General features: G+C 50.7%; 2 protein-coding genes across 6 annotated transcripts in view; one reads left to right on the top strand and one right to left on the bottom strand.

Annotated features, from left to right (window-relative positions):
• The window catches only part of Rtca (RNA 3'-terminal phosphate cyclase), a 303,555-nt gene extending 300,494 nt beyond the window's left edge, over window positions 1–3,061 (bottom strand). For 4 of the 5 annotated variants that reach the window (XR_008614321.2, XM_055075593.2, XM_055075591.2 and 1 more), the window contains exon 1: window positions 2,909–3,061. Coding sequence is in view for 4 of the 5 variants with exons in the window: in XM_055075593.2 (XP_054931568.1) it covers window positions 2,909–2,939 (31 nt within the window). In the remaining variant the exon portion in view is untranslated. The remainder of the gene's footprint in view (window positions 1–2,908) is intronic. The other variant, XM_055075592.2, reaches the window with a different exon arrangement.
• Window positions 3,062–10,402: 7,341 nt separating this feature from the next.
• On the top strand, window positions 10,403–13,911 carry LOC140214228 (uncharacterized). The gene is made up of 2 exons (XM_072285581.1): window positions 10,403–10,750; window positions 10,999–13,911. The coding sequence occupies exon 2, from the start codon at window positions 12,067–12,069 to the stop codon at window positions 12,973–12,975; it is 909 nt and encodes a 302-aa protein (XP_072141682.1). The 5' UTR covers window positions 10,403–10,750; window positions 10,999–12,066; the 3' UTR covers window positions 12,976–13,911.
• Window positions 13,912–20,354: the final 6,443 nt, after the last annotated feature.

Here is a 20,354-nt window from a genome sequence, read left to right as displayed (position 1 = left end):
GTTTCCGTATGGGTGTCCGAACCCACACTCTGTCGCCGGCTTCACGGGGAAGATCATAGCGGCCCGCGTCGTAGTCTTGCTAGCAGATCCGCAAGCGCGCGAGTTGCCGAGCCTCTTCTGCGCGTTGCGTAAACGCACCGGAGTCCGTGTAAGTGTCGTCAAAGTTGTGTGGAAGCATCGCATCCATCATCGTTCGTACATCCCGTCCGTGAACAAGGGTGAACGGAGTCACGCGCGTCGTCTCTTGTTTCGCCGTGTTATAAGCAGAGGTGATATAAGGTAGGATGTCGTCCCAAGTTTTATGTTCAACGTCCACGTACATTTAGAGCATGTCTTCAATTGTTTCGGCGTTCTGTTAATCCATTGGTTTGTGGATGGTAGGCGGTTGACTTCCGATGAGCCGTTCCACTTAGCAGCAAGACGTGAACTAAACGTGCAGCCGTGAATGCGGTTCCTCGGTCTTGCCCAACTCTTGCAGCGTTAGGCTCCAACGCGCCGGTCGTCCAGAAGGATCTTTAAGGTTTGTCGACCAACAGAGTAAATGGTGGTCGCGATAACTGTCAAGTGGCGGCCATACAAATATGGGCGAAATTTCATAACCGCCCATACCACGGCGAGGCATTCTTTCTCAGTAGTGGAGTAATTAGACTTTCCTCAACCTTATCACTTGAAATTTTACTAGGACTAAATAATAGCTTACTGCATCATTGTTGGCGCGGACGTGCACGGCTTTTTATTGTTTGTTTCGCTTTATTTCTGCAAATCCTGACTACAGGGGGACACGCGCATTAGAAGCACTAGCGGCGGCTGCCCCATCTCCGTATTTTCTCACTTTAACATTGTTTTAAATTTCCACTGTAAACAGCATGCACACACACAATATATTTAAATATACACAGATGACAATGTTTATTATATTTTTGAAAGAGATAGAGGTAGTCAATTAAACATTATTTCTGAAGGTATGGATAGCCTATACCTAGAGAATGAATATGTTGCTGTATATTCACCATGCTTCAAGTTTATTTGCGTGCTTTTTTGACCGTGAAAAAGACCCAAAGACTTCAGTGGCCACTTCAGCAGTCCTTATTCAGTGGTGTCTGGAATGCACGTGAACGCTGTGTGTCTCAAAAATGCTTCTCTTTCCAGTTAGCTATGCTAACAACTCATGAAAAAAACATTTCTAATAATTTACAACATTTATTAGGGATGGAAACATCGTCAGTAGCATTCAAAAGTTACAAATATAAACAGGTGTCCCAATAAACTATCATGCACCAAGATTTAAAAAAAAGAGCAATGCGTAACTGAAAAAAAAAGACCTAGTGCATAATGCTTACAGTATTGCGAAGTTGCTTCCAGTAATGTTTTCGTTACTGAGACTTAATTTGTAATTATAATTAATTACCTAACTCGATACGTACTATCCTAATTATCAAAGTGTCAATGAGGCATTTGATGGCACAGCCAAGGGACATCTAACTGCGGTATTTTCAGCGACGTACTAATTTTTTTTTCCGACTGACAAATAAACCCCGCGAAATGTGGAGAATACCACGTGACTGCGCTCCCACCCGGATCATAAAGCAGCGCCCTCGAACAGGCTCCCTCTGAGTTATCCAGAACGAGATCAAGGAAATAAAGAAAAACATCGTAATCGAGGTGGTGCCTTATTTGCCGCGCCCCGGCCGAAGTAACACGTCGCATTTCGTGTTAGTTGGAAACAAGCTGTGATAGCAGTTGTCTTACCGTAGATAAAGTGCACAGATGTTTGTGTTGTTTTCCACAACACCTATTACCACAAAAGCCAATTGACAACGTCAATGCAAAGGTTTAAAGGTGCGTTTTGTTTCGTCCCAGTCGCCATGTCCTTCTCTAATAAGCAGAAGGTAAACATGATCCTTGCCATGGGATCTGCAGACGGCAACAAGAGGAAGGCCGCCAATACATATATCAGTCGTAGAAGTGTGGCGGTAGACCAAACGCACCGACTATCATCAGAAATTATGAAAGCCTGACACAAACCGGCAGCTTCAAGAGACGGATGACTCTGTCTTTGAGCTCTAGCCTACGCATGGATGTTCTAGCAGTTATGGCTTCAAACCCTCACGCTAGCGTGCGGGACGTGGCCGCCCAGGTACCAATTTCGAAGTCATCAGTTTGGAGGATTCTAAATGACGGCCTTTCACCCTTACCACCTAAACCAGCACCAATTCTTAGAAGATAGGGACCTGTAGAATCGTCTAGATTTCTCAAATTGGGTCCTCACGAAAGCCGATGAGTCACTGGACTTTTTGAGAAACATCATGTGCAGAGATTAAGCCAATTTTCGCAGAAACGCTTAGGTAAGTTTGCATAATGCACACTATTGGAGGGACTCTAATCTACACCGGGTAAAGCGCAATCGGCACCAGTACCAGTGTTTGCTCAATGTGTGGTTCAGAATTTACGCCGGTGCCATAATCGGTCCGATCTTCTTCGATCACATGCTGGGTCTTCGTCGCGCTGCTTCAAGCTTTACTCAATGCTGCCATGTCGCAAAAGTAACGCTACGACTGCATGTCTCCAGTGCCACAAATAGGCGCAATGAACGAGACAGGACGAATGCAGCTGTGTTTCATTCTTGACGATCATGCATGTTATACCGCCGGCACGATCGGAAGGAGCAGGAGGGACTAACCTAGGCTTTAAATGAGCAAGGATATCATTGAAGAACATATTCCACTGTCTAGGCAGCTGAACTAGATGGCGAACAATGCCATTCATGCATCACTTACACGCGGGTTGCCCCATTCTCACTGAAACACGTGTAAAGACGGGCGACATCACTTTGTGGACAAGACAACGCCCTCACAAAGCTGCTGCGAAGCAAATATCACGACCACCTCTCCAACATACTGGCACTCACCGGTAGCCAAGAGCAAGATGAGAAACCGCATGATGGAAGCCTGCCGACGCCTGGCTGCTGCGCGTGCTTTTATACCGCCACAGGACCCGTTTGCCGAGCCCGTTGCAAGCGAGCTATCGGCGACTGCTCTACGCGCACAGGCGGAAGAGAATAAACGACGGTAGTGTCGACACATGGGGCGATAACATTCACGACAATCAGGGGCGGTTCCTGAAACGTATTGTCTTCGCTTGCGGTGGGCTTTTTCACGGCTGATAAAGAACAATGTGTCAAGGACGACGTCGTCACAAGGTACATTTTGGCCTGCGAATGCTGTGGTTGTCACTGACACAAGCAACATATTCTGGAGTTTTATGGGCCAAAATCCTGATATGATTACGAGGCACGCCATTTAGCCCCCACAGAAGTACGGCCAGGATCGAACCCGCAACCTTGAGCTCAGCAGCGCAACGTTAATCGCTAAGCTATACTGCCGCAGGCACGATCATTATTAAAATAAAAATGCAGCGCGAATGTTTGTGAGAAACGGTGACTCAACTCGAATGGGAGTGCGGGGTATTCGTTAGTTGCTTCTTTCTTTCAATGCGATGACGTCGTTGGAGCCTTCAAATCAATTTAGTGCCCGGAATTCCCTCCACGCACCTCATTGCTATATTCGCAAAACACAAAGAGCAATCGCATATAAAGGGGAAATAATTCGTAGCCATTCCACTATGGGAAGGTGGATGACCAGCGAAGCTGCTTAGCACACGACACAGAGGTGACACAGAATTTTGAACAAAGTTACGAATTCATTTATTGTCTTGGTTGGTGGTCATCGTGACCAAATGTACGCGTCCAAATTTATTGTCTGTCATTCACGTGGACGACGGGATCACCGCCCCGAGGAGCCGGAGGAAACAAGACACGCGTCACTGAGCACGTGCTGGTGGGCCAGTTGGTTATGCATGATGACAAAGAAGGCGCCAAATAAAACAACAGACGAAGGAGGCGCCTACGTGTCGCCTTCCTTTGTCTGTTGTTTTATTTGGCGCCTTCTTTGTAACCAAGACACGCGTGACGTTTCGACGAGACCACCGACGCGGGAGAGCGGAAGGAAGCTAGACACGCAAGCGCTTGGGGAACGCTGGCAGAGAGAGGGCGGTGCGAAGACATGGGCGACGCGGGTACCGGCCTTTTTGCCTAAGATCCGAATTTGGGCGAAGACCAAGGACCTTCACGGTTTACGACACCCCAATTCCCTCGATTGGTGAGTTGGAAGCGCATACTTTTCTCGGCCGACCAGCAGGATTCTCAGTGCTACCGGACCGGGCGACGGTGGACGAAGCCATCAGCGTGGATCGTCGCCTGCTTACCTCGGTGCTCGCTCGGTGGCAGAGATTGGACGCTGTTAAAACATTTGTATTTCCCGCGCTCAACTTTATCGTGAGGTTTGGCTCCCTTGGTAAGGCAGAGTGGTCTCGCCTGGACACAACGCTCCGCCCGCAGATTAAGCGGACGCTCTACCTAAATGCCAAGGCTTCCAAAGACTACATTTGCGGTAGCTCCAAGGCCGGCGCGATCGGCATTCTAGTGGCAGCAGAAATCAGTGATGATTGTAGAGTAGATAACGCTTTCGAACTCCTCTGCAGACACGGAAATCCAGGAGATGGCGTTGAGGGCGCTGTTAGGGTTGGCGTCTGACACCACGTGGCGAAAGGAATTTCATCCGACCATCTTCGTCGAAATGAGGCGTGAATTCTCCTGCGATGGTTGGCGTCCCGCAGCTCGTGCACAAAGAACTTTCTCTCACCCGTCCTTCTTCCACCAGGCCTCGTCGAAATGAAGCGTGACTTCCTAACTCGCCATGACCGTTTCGAGTGTCTACCTGTCTGCCGGAAGCCCCTCAGTGCACATGCCTCTTTTGTGTGTGTGTGTGTGTGTGTGTGTGTGTGTGTGTGTGTGTGTGTGTGTGTGTGTGTGTGTGTGTGTGTGTGTGTGTGTGTGTGTGTGTGTGTGTGTGTGTGTGTGTGTGTGTGTGTGTGTGTGTGTGTGTGTGTGAGAGAGAGAGAGTTTAGAGAGGCCCTTTCCTCGAATTGGACCTAGAAGAGAACTTCCACGAACCCGCAAAGCGCAGAAGAGGCGGACAGGCGTCTACAATTCCAGGAGGCGGGACGACTTCTTCCTTTCAGCAGGCTCGGTATAACCAGAGAAGGAGGGGCCCTCTTTCTGTGCCGGTCACGTGACATCGACGGAAGCAAGATCCCGCCCACGATTGTAGAGAGCCTATTTAAGGGGCTCCGAAATGTACTTTTAATCACTTCATGCTCTTCTCATTTTCTATCATCTACCTTTGAATAAACCGTGCAAGTTTCGCACTAGAAAATCGTCTCGCCCTTGCTCGGTCGCCATGGTCTACCGGATGCCTGCAGCCCGCCGACAGCGCCACGCTACCCAATAAGTAACGTCGGTCGAGCTTCGATAGGCAGGCGCCGCTACAACTCGGGAGCAGTACGATACGCTACCCTGGAGTACGCAACAGCGCTCACGCCGATAACCAGCGAGCGACTGTGTCGGCTTGCAGAGCCTGTTGACACGGCTGCCTACCACGCCGGCGAGACGGAGGGCCACTTCTGGGCCACTGCGCAAGGCTTCTCGGCGAGCGGGTGTCGCCTAGGAGGGCATCTCCAGGGGTGACGTGACGCTCGGCGACGAGAGGGGGACGGCACTGGCGGACGCACGAAACCGCATTCTCGGCCAACCGCGGGGAGATGGAGCGCGTCGTTTGTGCGCACCGGAAGAGGCTTGCCGACTGGCGTTTCGTTCACCAGGCTCGACTCGACGACGTTCCCCTAAACGCAGCGAGGCCGTAGGCTACGGCCGTGGACCAACGGTGTAGGGCACGTGGCGGTCATCCGGAGACCATACAATAAAGAACCAACTTTAGAGAAGGAAAACTGTACCTTCCACAGTGGTACGAAAATAAGCAGCGGCAGCGCATGGAACTTAGCGGGGCGGACGCTAGATGACATTGCTCAACCAGGAAGCGCAAGTGCAGTTCTCTTTTTTTTTTTAAGCAAAATCCAATATGGCCGCTTTCCGCCGGTGGCGTGCACTGGTACGCGCCGCGCTCGCCCTGCTGCCTATTCGGCATGCCTCATTGCCTAGGCTGCCGCGTAGCTGGTGCGTTCTAATTGCCAGGAGGCCAAAGAGCTTCTACTGACGCCCATACAAACAAGCCGCAAGTGAGTGAACAGGACGTGCGACTTTATTGGCAGAAGAAAAGCAGTGCACCTTCTCGTAGAAGAGCAGAAATAAAATTTGCATTTCGAGATGCGCTGAGAAGCTCACTTACGTCGTCGCACATGGCGGTCTGGTAACGAGCGACAATCAGCAGCGCAAGCAAATTGGCCCCACCTGTTTGCATCGACAGTCGCCGTAACTTGCATTGCGAAGCAATCAGGTGACGCAGGCATCTGCTGCCGCAGCCAAAAGAGCGACATGGACTACCCGGCATTTTAGCATTACGTTCTTCCCGACCTGCACATTTCTTTTTGTTCTTTCGTGTGCCGCTAAGGTGTAACTCGCACTTGGTGCCTCACATTCTCAATATGGGCATGGTCGGTTTTGTAGGCATCACCATTTTGCAGCCACTTTTGCAGAGGCCTTTCCACTCATGTGGTTATCAACTTCAAACACTTAGGATCATGTAATCACGTATGCTTGTCTCAGTTCACGCCACATCACGGCTGATGAAGGCCAACAAACATAATTTGCCCGCTGCTGCAGCAGGAAATGTCGAACTGGGAGCACGAATTACGGTGTGTGTAAACTGGGAGTCATTGTCGCTGTGTGGACTGCAGGAGCAGATGGTTACCTCGTGAGACTGTTGCCCAATTGCAGCTGATCAGGTCGCCACATCCAAGAAACATAACACGGCAACCATGATCAAATGAAATTCGGCATTCAATCACCGCATAAGGTTCAGACAATACACTGTACATTGGCTAAGATCCACATGACAACAATGAGCATTCCCGCACTACGGGTCGCTAGCAGAACATTCAGCTATCCGACTTCAGGCACAGTGCTTGCCTTCGTCGCACATGGAGGTCTAGCAACGAGCTACAACCAGGGGCGCAAGCAGATTGTACAGTGTCCCACTTGTTTGCATTGACGGTCGCTGTAAGTTGCATTGCGAATCAATTGGGTGATGCACGCATCTGCTTCCATAGCCAACACAGCGACATGAACTACCTGGCATTTTAGCGTTACCCCCTATCCAACCTGCACGTTTCTTTTTGTTCTTTGGGTGGCTCTAATGTGTCGTTCACACTTGGTGCACCACCTTCTCTCAATGTGGACATGGTCTGTTTGGTGGGAATCTCCATTTTGCAGGCCTTTCCACCCATGTGGATATCAACCTCATACATTTCGGACCATGTAATCACCTATGATAGCCTCCGTTGACGCCAAATCATGGCCGAGGAAGGCCACAAGCAAAATTTGCACACGGCTGCAGCAGGCAAGGACGGAACAGGGAGCATCAATCACGGTGCGTGTACACAGCATTAAGAACGGCCAGCTGCAGCGCAAGTTTTGCCAACCAGTTGCGACAGTGGAAGCGACATCTCGGGAGCATCGCCGCCAACCTCTAGCCACGGCGTGGCGAAGTCGACTTTGTGTCGATATCAATACGCGCATCCTCCACTCTCCGTCGGTTCAGCTAGGAGCCGTTGTGACGGAATGAGTTCGGCGGGCCAACTATTGTTACCAAACTGATCTGCTACGGGTGCGCGAGTTGCCGCGGGAACGCCGTTTTGCGCTCCTTCCCACGCCCCGACCAAGACGCAAGACAACGCGCTACCCGGAACGGCTCCGAGTTCTATGAAATTCGTGGGGTGTCGGTTTCGGACCGTAAACACGTGTGTGTGTGCATGTGTGTGTGTAAACTGTCCTGCGGAGAGGCGGATAGTTTGCGATGACTAAACGAACGTTCGCATCACCTTGTATCGCGGGAGGACCGTGTGTTTAAAAACTGCTGTTGGGCGGATGCTCGACACACTTCTCTTAGGCAGTCATGTTGGACTGAGACTCTCTCTCAAGCAGTCATGTTAGACTGATGTACTTTCTCAAACAGTCATGTTAGACTGATATAAATACTGTAAATAAACCCATATTCTTCGTTCTCGATGAGAAGCAGCACTTCCCTTCATCAACGTCCTCAGCGTGAATAAGTTGGACGACGGCATGGGCCAGCTACCTTCGAATTCATGCCGGACTCCAATCTTGACAACGGATCACGAGCGATGGGATTGAGCCCCCAATCCTGACAACAGGGAGTCTATGCCACTCTGCGGACTGCAGGAGCAGATGCTTACTTTGAGAGGCTGTTGCCCAATTCAACTGACCACGCTCCCACATACGAGAAACGAAACACAGTGACGAGTACCAAGTCGGACAGCAGCGAAACAAGATTCCGCAATGAATGACTTCAATGTAGCTTGCGAAAAAACGCAGGCTGTCGAGCAAGAATAGCAATTCTGAAGGAGACTAGGAATTAAATATGGGAATGAGAAAGCTTGCATTCAAGAAAGAAGCCACTCTACCTTGCAAGCACTGAAAGCCAAAACATTAAGAAAAGTTTAATGCTACATAGCACACAGTGCAAATGTTTATGCAAGACACGCCAATACCGTATCAGCTATTTCAGGAGAGGAATTGCGCATGGCAACGTACACTAGAAAATACTGCTACAGATATATTATGCTACTACACAGTGACTGGTATTAAGTAAGAGCAAATAATTGGTTGACTTTTAATGTTTGGATGAGGAAGAGGACTGATCTTTAACAAGAATGTGGAATGAAAAAGCTTGCATTCATTGAAAAAAAATTATACTTGGCACAAATGGTATTTGACAAGGCCAGGAAGCTCATTAAGGAAAAGCAAGCTGACAGAACTCTTTCGGCCAGCGTCGTCTGTGCTTGTTCAGAGGTTGCAGGTACATCTGAAGACACAATTTTTGTTGTTGAGGTACCTGGTTGACTAGGCCAATATCCGTGCTGGTAGAATGGTGGCTGAAGCTCTTTTCAGTCTTGACACAGTCCTCTGCAGACTTCATATCTCATACAAATTCTGCATCAGCTTCTTTGTTCGTGGTGTAACAACCTTGGAAATTTGGCTCCAGCCCCTTCCTGTTGGTGCAGATGGGGGCTCCCGTGATGACCAACATGTGCTTGGCACAGACTCTGTTGGGGCAGAACCGTGACACATGAGATACAGCAGAGATTATCCAAACTCATGTAGTGTTTTCTTTTATGTTCGAACCAATTATACAGAACTGTAAATACGAACAAACGTTCATATCATCTGCTACAAACAAATTACATGTATCTCAAGACTAGCAAGCCAATACAGCATATATCAAGGATACTTATTTATGAACCAGGTGTTTACCTTGTAGTAGCAGCCACCGCACAAGGACCTTGTTGCAGCAGGCAGCAGCTTCTATTTAGTGCGTGGAGTGTGTTGCTTTATACTGGTGCCGTCCTTATTACTGCATGTCTGGAACATAAATTTTGGCTGCATCAGAAATTGAATAAGCACAACGTTGCAATATGAAATGTGAAAAGGGGTGACATATACATTGTAATCGTTTGTGACTACAGAACACATGCAAATGTACACTGTTTGTTCTAGGGTGCTTAGCAGCATGGTAAATAAATAATGCTACTCTTCATAAAATTGTTGTCTGCCTAACTACAATGTATGTCAACAGCGTAAGTATTATTAAGATCACAAATGAGAAAATTTGTGCGCTCATTTATAGAATAGAAGAGATCACACTGCTGCTTTCACAAGCAAATACATGAAATACATGAAGCTATTAGAAATGATGCATTCTTTTCCTGCATGAACGTGATGCACCGCTTCACTACTACAAAAACAAATGTCCTCAGGTAAACCAAACTGAACAGCAAGAACATTTGTGGAACCAACAGGTACGAAATATGGGTGAATTATCATGCGTGCAAGTGTTTGATACATTAAATCCAGTACTTTAGCTTCAGTTTGTCAAAGAGTTATTCGGTTCTGTGGACGAAAGAACTTGCAGGCGGACTCGAAAAAAAATACATTGATAAGGCTACTCTGTCACCCATGGCTACGGCTACAACGAGATAAAAAATCTGACGCGCGTTCCGATATCGCTTTCTTTTTCGTGAATTCGCAACTAAGAGTTTATTTCGGAAACAGCAACGGAGGGTCCTGACTGCCCATATGTAATGCAGCATCTAGTTCGTTAACTTGTCTCCGCCTGTAACTTAACGAGAGCAATATTGCCGCATGGTGTGGCACAGCAAGGGGACTGAAGAGGAAGAGAACGAGGTTCGTCTCGGCATCGCGCGTCAACGGTTAGGTTTCGTGAAGTACAAACGCCTGCATTCCCACTCAGCGTGTATACTTCAGCAGGGTATACGCGACAATTTGGTGGAGCTTGCTGGTGTAGTATAGTGTCGCCCCCTGCCAGATCTCTGTGTTATCGTACATATATGTTTCGTAGTAGTTTAGCTAGATGGCGCACCCCCCTTCTGTCATGTGACGAGCTGGGACCAATCAGGAGGTGTCATCTGGCGTGTAAAGTCATTTTCAGTAATAAACAGCCGCGAGTCGGCTCAGTACTTGTCCGGTTTTCATCAGGAGCAGTTAGCTCCGTGTCTCCCTCTCTGCGTCGGCGCTCGCCGCGCGTTCGCTGATCGGGGGCCCCCGCTTGCGTGCCGCTGCCGACACAACATCTTATGGCGACGAGGATGGGATTCCCGCTGCGGTTCCGACCGAAGCCCCGGGAAACCAACGAGCTTCGTAAGTGAAGCGACCCTTCCGTGTCAGCACGGCATGCAAACGCCGCCGACGCACTTGGCGTCGCGAGGCTTCCGAGCCTAGGCCTTCTCGCCCCCCCTTGTTCTTCCTTGCCCCATTCCTGCTGCGAGCTCCGGCTTGTCTCCTGCACGCTACCCGGCATGGCTTCCTTTTCGGCGAACCTTCCAGTTTTTCTTGAATTGCCCGGGCCACCGTTAATTCCGTGGTATCGATGTAAAAAAATTTTTCAGGCCCACCTCGAAGCGGCCGGCGGTGGCGACTGGACGGACGCGCGACGAGCGTCCGCGCTCGTCAGCGCTCTCGGGCGTGAGGGACAACGGAAGTACTTTGCAGACGAGGAGCAGGAAGCAGCAAGGCAGTTAACCGGCACAGCGTCAGCGTCAAGCGAGGCAGCAAGGCAGTCGACCGGCGCAGCGTCAACGTCAAGTGAAGCGGTACCGCCAGCGTCAGAGTTCCAGAAACTCTTGCAGCGGCTTGACCGGCTGTTCGCCGCGTCAACAAATGTTCTGGCGGAGAGGCACGAATTCACCAGTCGAAGGCAGTTCGAGGGAGAAGGATTCCTGGAATTCGTGACCACACTGAAAGAGAAGGCGGTACAGTGCAACTTCGGCACAACCTACAATGAGCGCGTCCGAGACCAAATAATACATGGCGTAGCGAACGTCAGCGTTCGCGAAAAGCTGTTAGCTCATGGCGAAACCCTGTCCCTGACAAGGCAGAAGAAATTCGACGCTCTTTAGAAGGCCTGCAACGAGCGAACCACGCGTTCGACTCCGAAAAAAATTCAAAGAATCGAGGCAGCTCAACTTGGCGCTCCGTCGACGAGCCACGATGGCCGACTACTTCCGGGGAGCCGCCAAGATGGCCGACGTGGTCCGGGAGTCCATGAAGATGGCCGACTTCTTCCGAGGAGCTGCCAAGATGGCCGACGTCTTCCGGGAGGCCGCCCAGATAAGCGACATTTTTCGCGAGGCTCCTCCGGGACCCGCAATGAAGCACAGGATGCGAAGAAGGACCCTAATTTCGACCGTAGTTCATGCGACCGGTGTGGCAGCAGGAACCATATCGCGTCTTACAGGAATTTTCCAGCAAGAAATCGGCGATGCAACGCCTGCCACACGTTGGGCCATTTCGCTTCGGCATGTCGAAAGACCCAAACAGCGGTGCAACACGGCTCTTCCGCAGAGACGCTGTCTTCGTCAACTTCCGCAGGGCAGCCGTCCGCGTCTGTCTTGACGGTAAGCGCTTTTGAAACTAAAAAAGATTTGGAAGTTCCGGTCGTAGTTAACGGCGTCTCCATGCGACTGCTGATGGATACGGGAGCGTCTGTGTCATTCATGACGGCCGAAGATTTTAGAAATCACTTTGGTCGACAGCACAGGCTGTCACAAACAACAGTGGACTTGAAAAATTTCTCCAAGCAACGTATCGACATTCAAGGCCTTTTTCAAGCCACTGTCCAGTTTTTCCAAAGGTCATGCTCCGTCACGTTCCACGTAACGACTACAGGAACATCACTGCTGGGTTTAGACGCCATCCAACGCTTGGGCATACAGATCGACGGTACGTCGCTGACATGTCATCTACCATCGCTTCCTTCAGTACAGAGCCCCACAGGTGTGCCTCCGGGTTTTGATCACCTCTTCAGTGACGAGTTGGGTCTCGTCAACAACTTTGTGCACCGGATTCATCGGCAGCAAGATGCGAAACCAGTATCTTCAAAGTTGCGCCGACTACCCCTGGCTCTCCGTGACCAGGTCACAAATGAATTGCGACGTCTCGAGGACTGCGACGTCATCGAGCGCGTCGAGGCTTCTGAGTGGGTGTCTCCACTCGTGGTGGTGCGCAAGGATGGAACCATGCGGCTCTGTGTAGATCTACGGGAACAGGACAGTCTTGTGCCTCAAGTTCAAGAAAGGGTCTTGCAGAAACAGTGGCAGACTAAACAGTACGTAGACAATCGTAGAGGTGCTCAGGCAACTCGTATCAAGGTGGGAGACACCGTCAGAATAAGATTTAACAGGAAAGGATTTTTTAAGTACAGCAAACCTCGTACAGTTAAGGCCCAGATAGGACCATCAACTTTTCTACTCAGTGATGGGAAGACGTGGCATGTGTCTAAGTTAGCCCTAGTGATAAAGGATTCAACAGATAGTACATTGTCTACAATTGAGAGACTTTTTGTACTCATATTCAAACTTGGATAGTCATTCCGATGACTCGTCTGTAGTGACATCGTCTTCTCATAGTTATAAGCATCAGCTAAAAAGTTCGTCTGACTGTATCACTTCCAAGTCTACATAGTCAACAGTCGTCTCTGATTCCGTGGGGGAATCGGTAGCCTCCCAGGACTTGTTGGGATGTCGAGAGGAGCTTCCTGGGCAACCCTCTCCAGCTTTGAGCGACAACCACATTCAGTTTTCCAACACGGGGGAGGGAAATAGTAGTGGGACGACTGGGTCTTCAAAGTCGACCAATACGCGTCGCAACCCCCAAAGTTCTTCTGAGGTACGCACGCGTCCCCATCGTGACAGAAAACGGCCTCCGTGGCTCGATGATTATGCTTCTTGAATGTAGAGCGTATTGCCGTCTTCGAAATGCCGCGGCTAGGGGCCTCGCTGCGACATTTAGGAGACAGTTACATTTTTCGTTCACACAGGTATAAAATGTGTTCCTTGTTGCGGTGCAGTGAGTCTTGTGCCGTGTTCCTTGTCGGATTTTGTTTTGACTGACTGCCTGTGTTTTGGTGCCCAAGACTGGTGCGCGTGTATTTGAACTTGGGCGGGAACGGACTGAATTTGTTGTGGACTTAAGTGCATGCCTTATGTGCATCTGGTGCGCGTGCGTGTGAACGTGGGGGGGAACGAACTGAATTTGTCCTTGGACTTAAGTGTGCGTCTTGTGTGCGCGTTTCACTGTATGCTTACTTTGTTTCCAGGGGGGGATGATGTAGTATAGTGTCGCCCCCTGCCAGATCTCTGTGTTATCATACATATATGTTTCGTAGTAGTTTAGCTAGATGGCGCACCCCCCTTCTGTCATGTGACGAGCTGGGACCAATCAGGAGGTGTCATCTGGCGTGTAAAGTCCTTTTCAGTAATAAACAGCCGCGAGCCGGCTCAGTCCTTGTCCGGTTTTCATCAGGAGCAGTTAGCTCCGTGTCTCCCTCTCTGCGTCGGCGCTCGCCGCGGGTTCGCTGGTCGGGGGCCCCCGCTTGCGTGCCGCTGCCGACACAACAGCTGGGTACACCCAACTTATGCAGGAGACCCGACTGGGCTGCAAGAACCTCGCACAATTGGAGTTGACTCCAGTTCACCGCACAAGCCGGCGAATACGAGGCCTCGCCCCAGAATTTGGAAACCTCCAGGATAAAGTGATAACTACGACCACTGCGACTTCTACGGAAAGGATGACACCGACTTACCTAACGCTGCTGAACCCTCAAATGCCGACGGCTTTTCATGGCGACATATTTGGAGACGTGGAAGACTGGCTGGCGGAGTTCGAGCGCGTGGCTGCGTTTAACGAGTGGGACAACAACGCCAAACTCAGGAACGTCTACTTCAGCCTCCAGGATGGCGCTCGAAAGTGCCCTGTCATCATGGCCTGAATTCCAGCGCAAGCTACTGGATACTTACTCCAGCCCCGATCGCCGGGAAAAAGCGCAGCGAGCCCTTCAGTCACGCGTCCAAAAACCCAACGAGAGCGTCACGATGTACGTGGAGGACATGACGCGTCTCTTTCAGCGTGCCGATCCAAGCATGTCGGAAGAGAAGAAGGTGCGTCATCTGATGAGAGGCGTAAAGGAACAGCTCTTTGGCGGTCTTGTTCGGAATACGCCCAAGACTGTCGCGGAGTTCCTCACCGAAGCCACCGCAATGGAGAAGACACTGCAGCAACGGTCGAACATGTACAACCGACAAGTAAATTCCGCCTGCACTTCCGATACGCCGGTAGGCTTCGGGTGCGACGTCGCCTTGCTTTGCGAGCTGATTCGCTCAGTGGTTCGCGACGAGCTGCAGTAGCACCATGGTACGTCGCCACCGCCAGTCAGCTCCCTCGCCAGCGTCGTACGCAACGAAGTACAGCAGGCACTGCAGGCATCTCTTTCCAGCAGTGAAGCGCCACCTCTGCCAAGTGAGTCCAGGCGGAAGACTTACGCAGAAACATTACTGAGCCCCACCCAAGCTTTCGCACCTACTTATGTTGCGTCGCCAGTCGCGTTGCAATCGGCGCAAGCCGCTCCGACAACTCCGCTACCGTACTTCGACGACCGCCGAACGCCCGCGAGGAAATCAGAGGTTCGGCGAGCACCCGACCGACGACCGCTGTGCTACCACTGCGGCGAAGCTGGTCATGTGTATCGGGAGTGCCCCTATCGACGACTCGGCCTGCGGGGTTTTTCCATCGATTCGCCTCGACCTAGGTTTGGCCAGAGGCCTCCCGACATCGCAGAATTCATCGAGCAGCAGCGCAGTCCGGGCACATCGCAGCGGCAGTCACGCTCACCATCACCGCGGCGATATTTCCCTGCTCGTGATACCACCTCGAGGACGACGCAAGGGAGATCACCAAGTCCACGCCGGGAAAATTGACGTCAGCGACCTTCCGAGGCGGGGCCGCTGATACTCGACGCGCTGAAGACCTCGTATCGTACCGACCGCAGAACAACGAAAACACGACGACGCCAGAACCAGTTCCCGCCAACAAGATTTCACTGGACATACCTGTGTTGATCGACGGCAGAAAAATGAGTGCACTTGTAGCTACCGGCGCCGATTACTCCATTCTTAGTGGCAAACTGGCGAGGGTTCTGAAATAAGTTACGTTGCCCTGGAACGGGGCACCGGTTCGCACTGCAGGTGGGCACGTCGTCACACCACTTGGCTTATGCACGGCGAGAGTAGAAATTCGCGGTGCTGCTTTTCTCGCCACTTGTCTGGTTCTACGCGAGTGTTCCCGCGATTTAATCCTTGGGATGGACTTTCTCCGGGAATATGGCGCCATTATTGACCTCCGCGAGCGCTGCATCACTTTCTCGACGCAAAGGGCAACAACACAGACCGACGCCGTTGGACACAGATCCGCACTTCGCGTTTCGGGAGACAGCATCACGATACCGCCGCGTGCAAGTGTTATGGTTCCGGTCAAGTCCGACGAGCTACAAGACGGTGAGGCCATTGTAGAAGGCAACATTTCTATGTTGCTGACCCAAGGTATTTGTGTAGCGCGAAGCCTTGTGGAACTTCGAGATAGCCAGACAGCGGTCCTCGTTACCAACTTTACCTTTGAGCATCGGCACATTTTTCGTGGCACTGCCGTCGCCTACGCCGAACCATCAACGGACATCGCCGAATGCCTTGCTTCTGAAGTGGACACAGACGACGGTTCACTCAGAGACATCGATGTAGACTCCGAGCTTACGGACGACCAAAAGAGCGCACTGCAGGAACTTCTGAACGAATTCCGCGCGTGCTTCACTCGGTCTACTAAGGTGGGCCAAACGCCGATCACGAAGCACCGAATAACGACATCCGCCGACGCACGCTCCATCAAACAACAGCCTTATCGTGTCTCGCCGAAAGAACGTGAGGCAATTCGAGCCCAAGTCAAGGAGATGCTAGATGATGGTGTCATACAGCCTTCGCACAGTCCGTGGTCGTCCCCGGTCGTTCTGGTCAAGAAAAAAGACGGAACGCTTCGTTTCTGTGTTGATTATCGACGCCTCAACGATGTCACCAAGAAGGACGTGTACCCACTACCACGTATCGATGACTCTTTAGACAGGTAGCGGCGAGCTAAGTATTTTTCGTCTCTCGATCTAAAGAGCGGTTACTGGCAAATTGAGGTAGATGAACGAGACCGCGAAAAAACTGCTTTCGTCACTCCAGATGGCCTTTACGAATTCAGGGTACTTCCTTTCGGGCTCTGTTCGGCACCAGCAACTTTCCAGCGAATGATGGACACCGTTCTCGCTGGTCTGAAGTGGCAAACCTGCCTCGTCTACCTCGACGACGTGGTTGTTTTTTCGGCGACATTTGACGACCACCTGAAACGACTGCGGCAAGTTCTCGAAGCCATCCGATCGGCTAACCTCACCCTTAAGCCTCAGAAGTGTCACTTCGGCTACAAGGAGCTTATGTTTCTGGGACATATGGTCAGCGCGGAAGGCGTTAGCCCCGATCCCGCGAAAACTGCCGCTGTAGCCACGTTCCCAACGCCGACCGACAAGAAAGTTGTCCGACGCTTCCTGGGCCTTTGCGCATACTACCGGCGTTTCATCGAAAATTTTTCGAAGATGGCGGAGCCGCTGACTCGCCTCACGAGGGACGATGTATCGTTCGTCTGGGCCTCACAGCAAGAGGCTGCTTTCACTGAGCTTCGACAGCGTCTGGTGTCAGCACCAGTTCTGGCCCACTTTGACGAGGAGGCGGACACGAAAGTTCATACAGACGCCAGTAACGTCGGTCTTGGTGCGGTGCTTGTACAACGGCAGGACGGTATTGAAAGAGTGATCGCCTACGCAAGTCGCACACTATGGCGTGCAGAGACCAACTACACCACTACGGAGAAAGAGTGTCTTGCCGTCGTATGGGCGCTGGCCAAATTTCGGCCTTACCTCTACGGCCGCCCATTCGAAGTTGTAACCGATCATCACTCGTTATGTTGGCTTGCAAATTTGCGGGACCCTTCTGGACGACTGGCACGGTGGAGTCTACGTTTGCAGGGGTACGACGTGACCATCGTGTACAAGTCGGGCCGCATACACGAAGACGCTGACGCACTCTCGCGTGCCCCTATCGACACTACCGACGAAGACATTGAGGACGACCGCGTTTTCCTTGGGGCCGTAAGCGTCACTGATTTGTCCACACGGCAGCGCGCAGACGACTCACTACGACCTATATTCGAACATATGGAAGGACGAAACCCATCAATACCCCGGCACATCGCTCGAGGATTGTCGTCTTTTTGTTTACGACATGGCGCCTTGTATAAGAACTCCGCTGCCACCAACAAGACATACCTTTTGGTCGTTCCAGCAGACCTCCGTGCTGAAGTTTTATTCGCCTGTCATGACGAGCCTCCGTCTGGCCATTTGGGTTTTACGCGAACGCTTGATAGAGTGCGCAAATCCTACTACTGGCCGAAACTTGCCGAGTGTGTTAAGCGGTACGTCCAAGCCTGCCGTGAGTGCCAGCGCCGAAAGTCGCCAGCTGTGAAGCCTGCGGGATTGCTGAATCCGATTGACCCACCTGGCAAACCTTTCGACCAGGTCGGCATGGATCTTCTGGGCCCGTTTCCACTGTCATCTTCTGTCAACAGGTGGATAATCGTCGCCACAGACTATTTAACGCGGTATGCTGAGACAAAGGCGTTGCCTCGAGGCACAGCTTCCGAGGTTGCCCAGTTTTTCATACAGAGCATCGTCCTACGACATGGCGCCCCATCGCACGTCATCACAGACCGAGGCAAATCCTTTACAGCGCAGCTCATTGAAGACGTTTTTAAACTCAGCTGCACAACCCATCGAAGGACAACTGCCTATCATCCCCAGACAAATGGCTTGACCGAATGACTGAACAAAACGATGACTGACATGCTGTCTATGTACGTAGGCGTACAGCACAAGACGTGGGACGAGATACTCCCATACGTAACGTTTACCTATAATACTGCTACGCAAGAAACAACACGCTTCACGCCGTTTTACCTCGTTTACGGCCGTGAAGTGCAGACTATGTTAGAAGCAACGCTGCCATGCCACAACATCGATCACTTCGATCTCGCCCAAGATGCCGAACTCTTCGTGCAGCACGCGGAAGAAGCCCGTCAGCTTGCTCGAGTACACATAAAGAAACAACAGAGCATCGATGCGCAACGTTACAATCTCCGCCATCAACAAGTCGAGTTCCAACCTGGCGATCAAGTTTTGGTCTGGACTCCCGTGCGCCGAAAAGGACTATCCGAGAAGCTTTTGAGTCGCTACTTCGGACCTTACAAAGTGTTGAAGCGAATTAGTGACGTGAATTACGAAGTCCTTCCTGACGGAAGCCAGCCTCCCCGACGTCGACAACCGCAATCTGAGATTGTGCATGTTGTGCGGTTAAAACCGTACCATAGCCCCTAAAATTCGACGTTTTCAGCCACTTAGGTTAGTTTTTGTTGTTGCTCGTCCCTCAGTGCCTTGTGACTACATCGCTCACCACAGTGATTGTGAGTATGGCCTATGTGTTCGTCCTAGGCCATCTCGGCGCTCTCACGTCAAGCCTATGTATGTTTTCATGCTTTTATAATTTTTTTTTTTTTTGAAGAGGGGGTAGTGCCACATGATGAGGCACAGCAAGGGGACTGAAGAGGAAGAGAACGAGGTTCGTCTCGGCATCGCACGTCAACGGTTAGGTTTCGTGAAGTACAAACGCCTGCATTCCCATTCAGCGTGTATACTTCGGCAGGGTATACGCGACAGTATTACATAGGGATTCAGGCAGCGATATTAAACGACTCACCGGTACTGCTGTCCTCAGTCGCAGAATACGGTTCCCGTTTCGATGCAGATGCATGGCTCACAACTGAGACCCAACCTTTGGGCTTACATGTCCGCTTGCAAACACGTCAATTCACCCCAAGTTAAATAACGCGAGACATCCAAGCGCAATAAACTAGCTTTAGCAACAAAGAAGCAACCAGTCTAAGTGTACGAACGAATGAATCCGTGCCACCATGCACTCGAAAATACCGGTAAAAATTTTAAACTTTTGCCAGAGGTCACGTGAAAGATTGATGATGCTGAAAGCTGTTTGCACTTATAATGACAAAAAACAATAAGCTTACTGATTAAAAGTACAGTATCTAATTAGCAATGATTATATTGTGGCCTATTTTATGTAATAAACATTCTACGGTAATTGTAGGAGAAAGTACGTAAGAAAAAAACGCTTATTACGGCGCCCCTAGCGGGAGATATTGAAACTAACTCGGGCATCCCTTGAGTGCTTCTACTATGCTTGCTTTATTAGAAGCAGCGGATGGACGGAGGGATGGATGTTATGAGCGTCCCCTCTGGAACGGGGCGGTGGGTTGCGCCACCAAGCTCTTGCTACTATACTGTCTAATGTCCTACCTACGTTAAACAATAAAAAAAAAACACTATGAACTCCCACAACCAAATTTTCTGATCCCCTATTGCGAACTGTGCTTTTGTACGTCTCTCTTTTTTGTCGTTTCCCTACTTTTATTTCACCAATCCTCCAATCGCCTCTTACTAATCCCTATTGCGGACATGTTTACTTTTCCACTGCTGTCGCTGAACCCAAGGGCTTCAAGGAGGCCAGTGGTGCCTAAATCGACCGCTGGGTTGACATCTTCACTTTCTAATAGAACATGCTCCATAGTTTCCCTAGCTTTACCGCAGCAAGCACATGCTTCTTCTTCCTTCTTATATCTCGCTTTATAGGCGCGTGTTCTAAGGCATCCCGATCTCGCTTTGAAAAGTAATGAGCTTCGCTTTGAGTTATCATAAACTCGGTCGATTTTCTCGCCCTGTGTGGCCATTTCTTGAACTTGAGAGTGTGCGGGGCCTATC

This window comes from Dermacentor andersoni, chromosome 11, assembly GCF_023375885.2.
Source record: "Dermacentor andersoni chromosome 11, qqDerAnde1_hic_scaffold, whole genome shotgun sequence".
In the NCBI taxonomy this organism is placed as follows: Eukaryota; Metazoa; Arthropoda; class Arachnida; order Ixodida; family Ixodidae; genus Dermacentor; species Dermacentor andersoni.
Note: the sequence above shows the minus strand (reverse complement) of the source record. Positions and strands in the feature narration are given on the sequence as shown.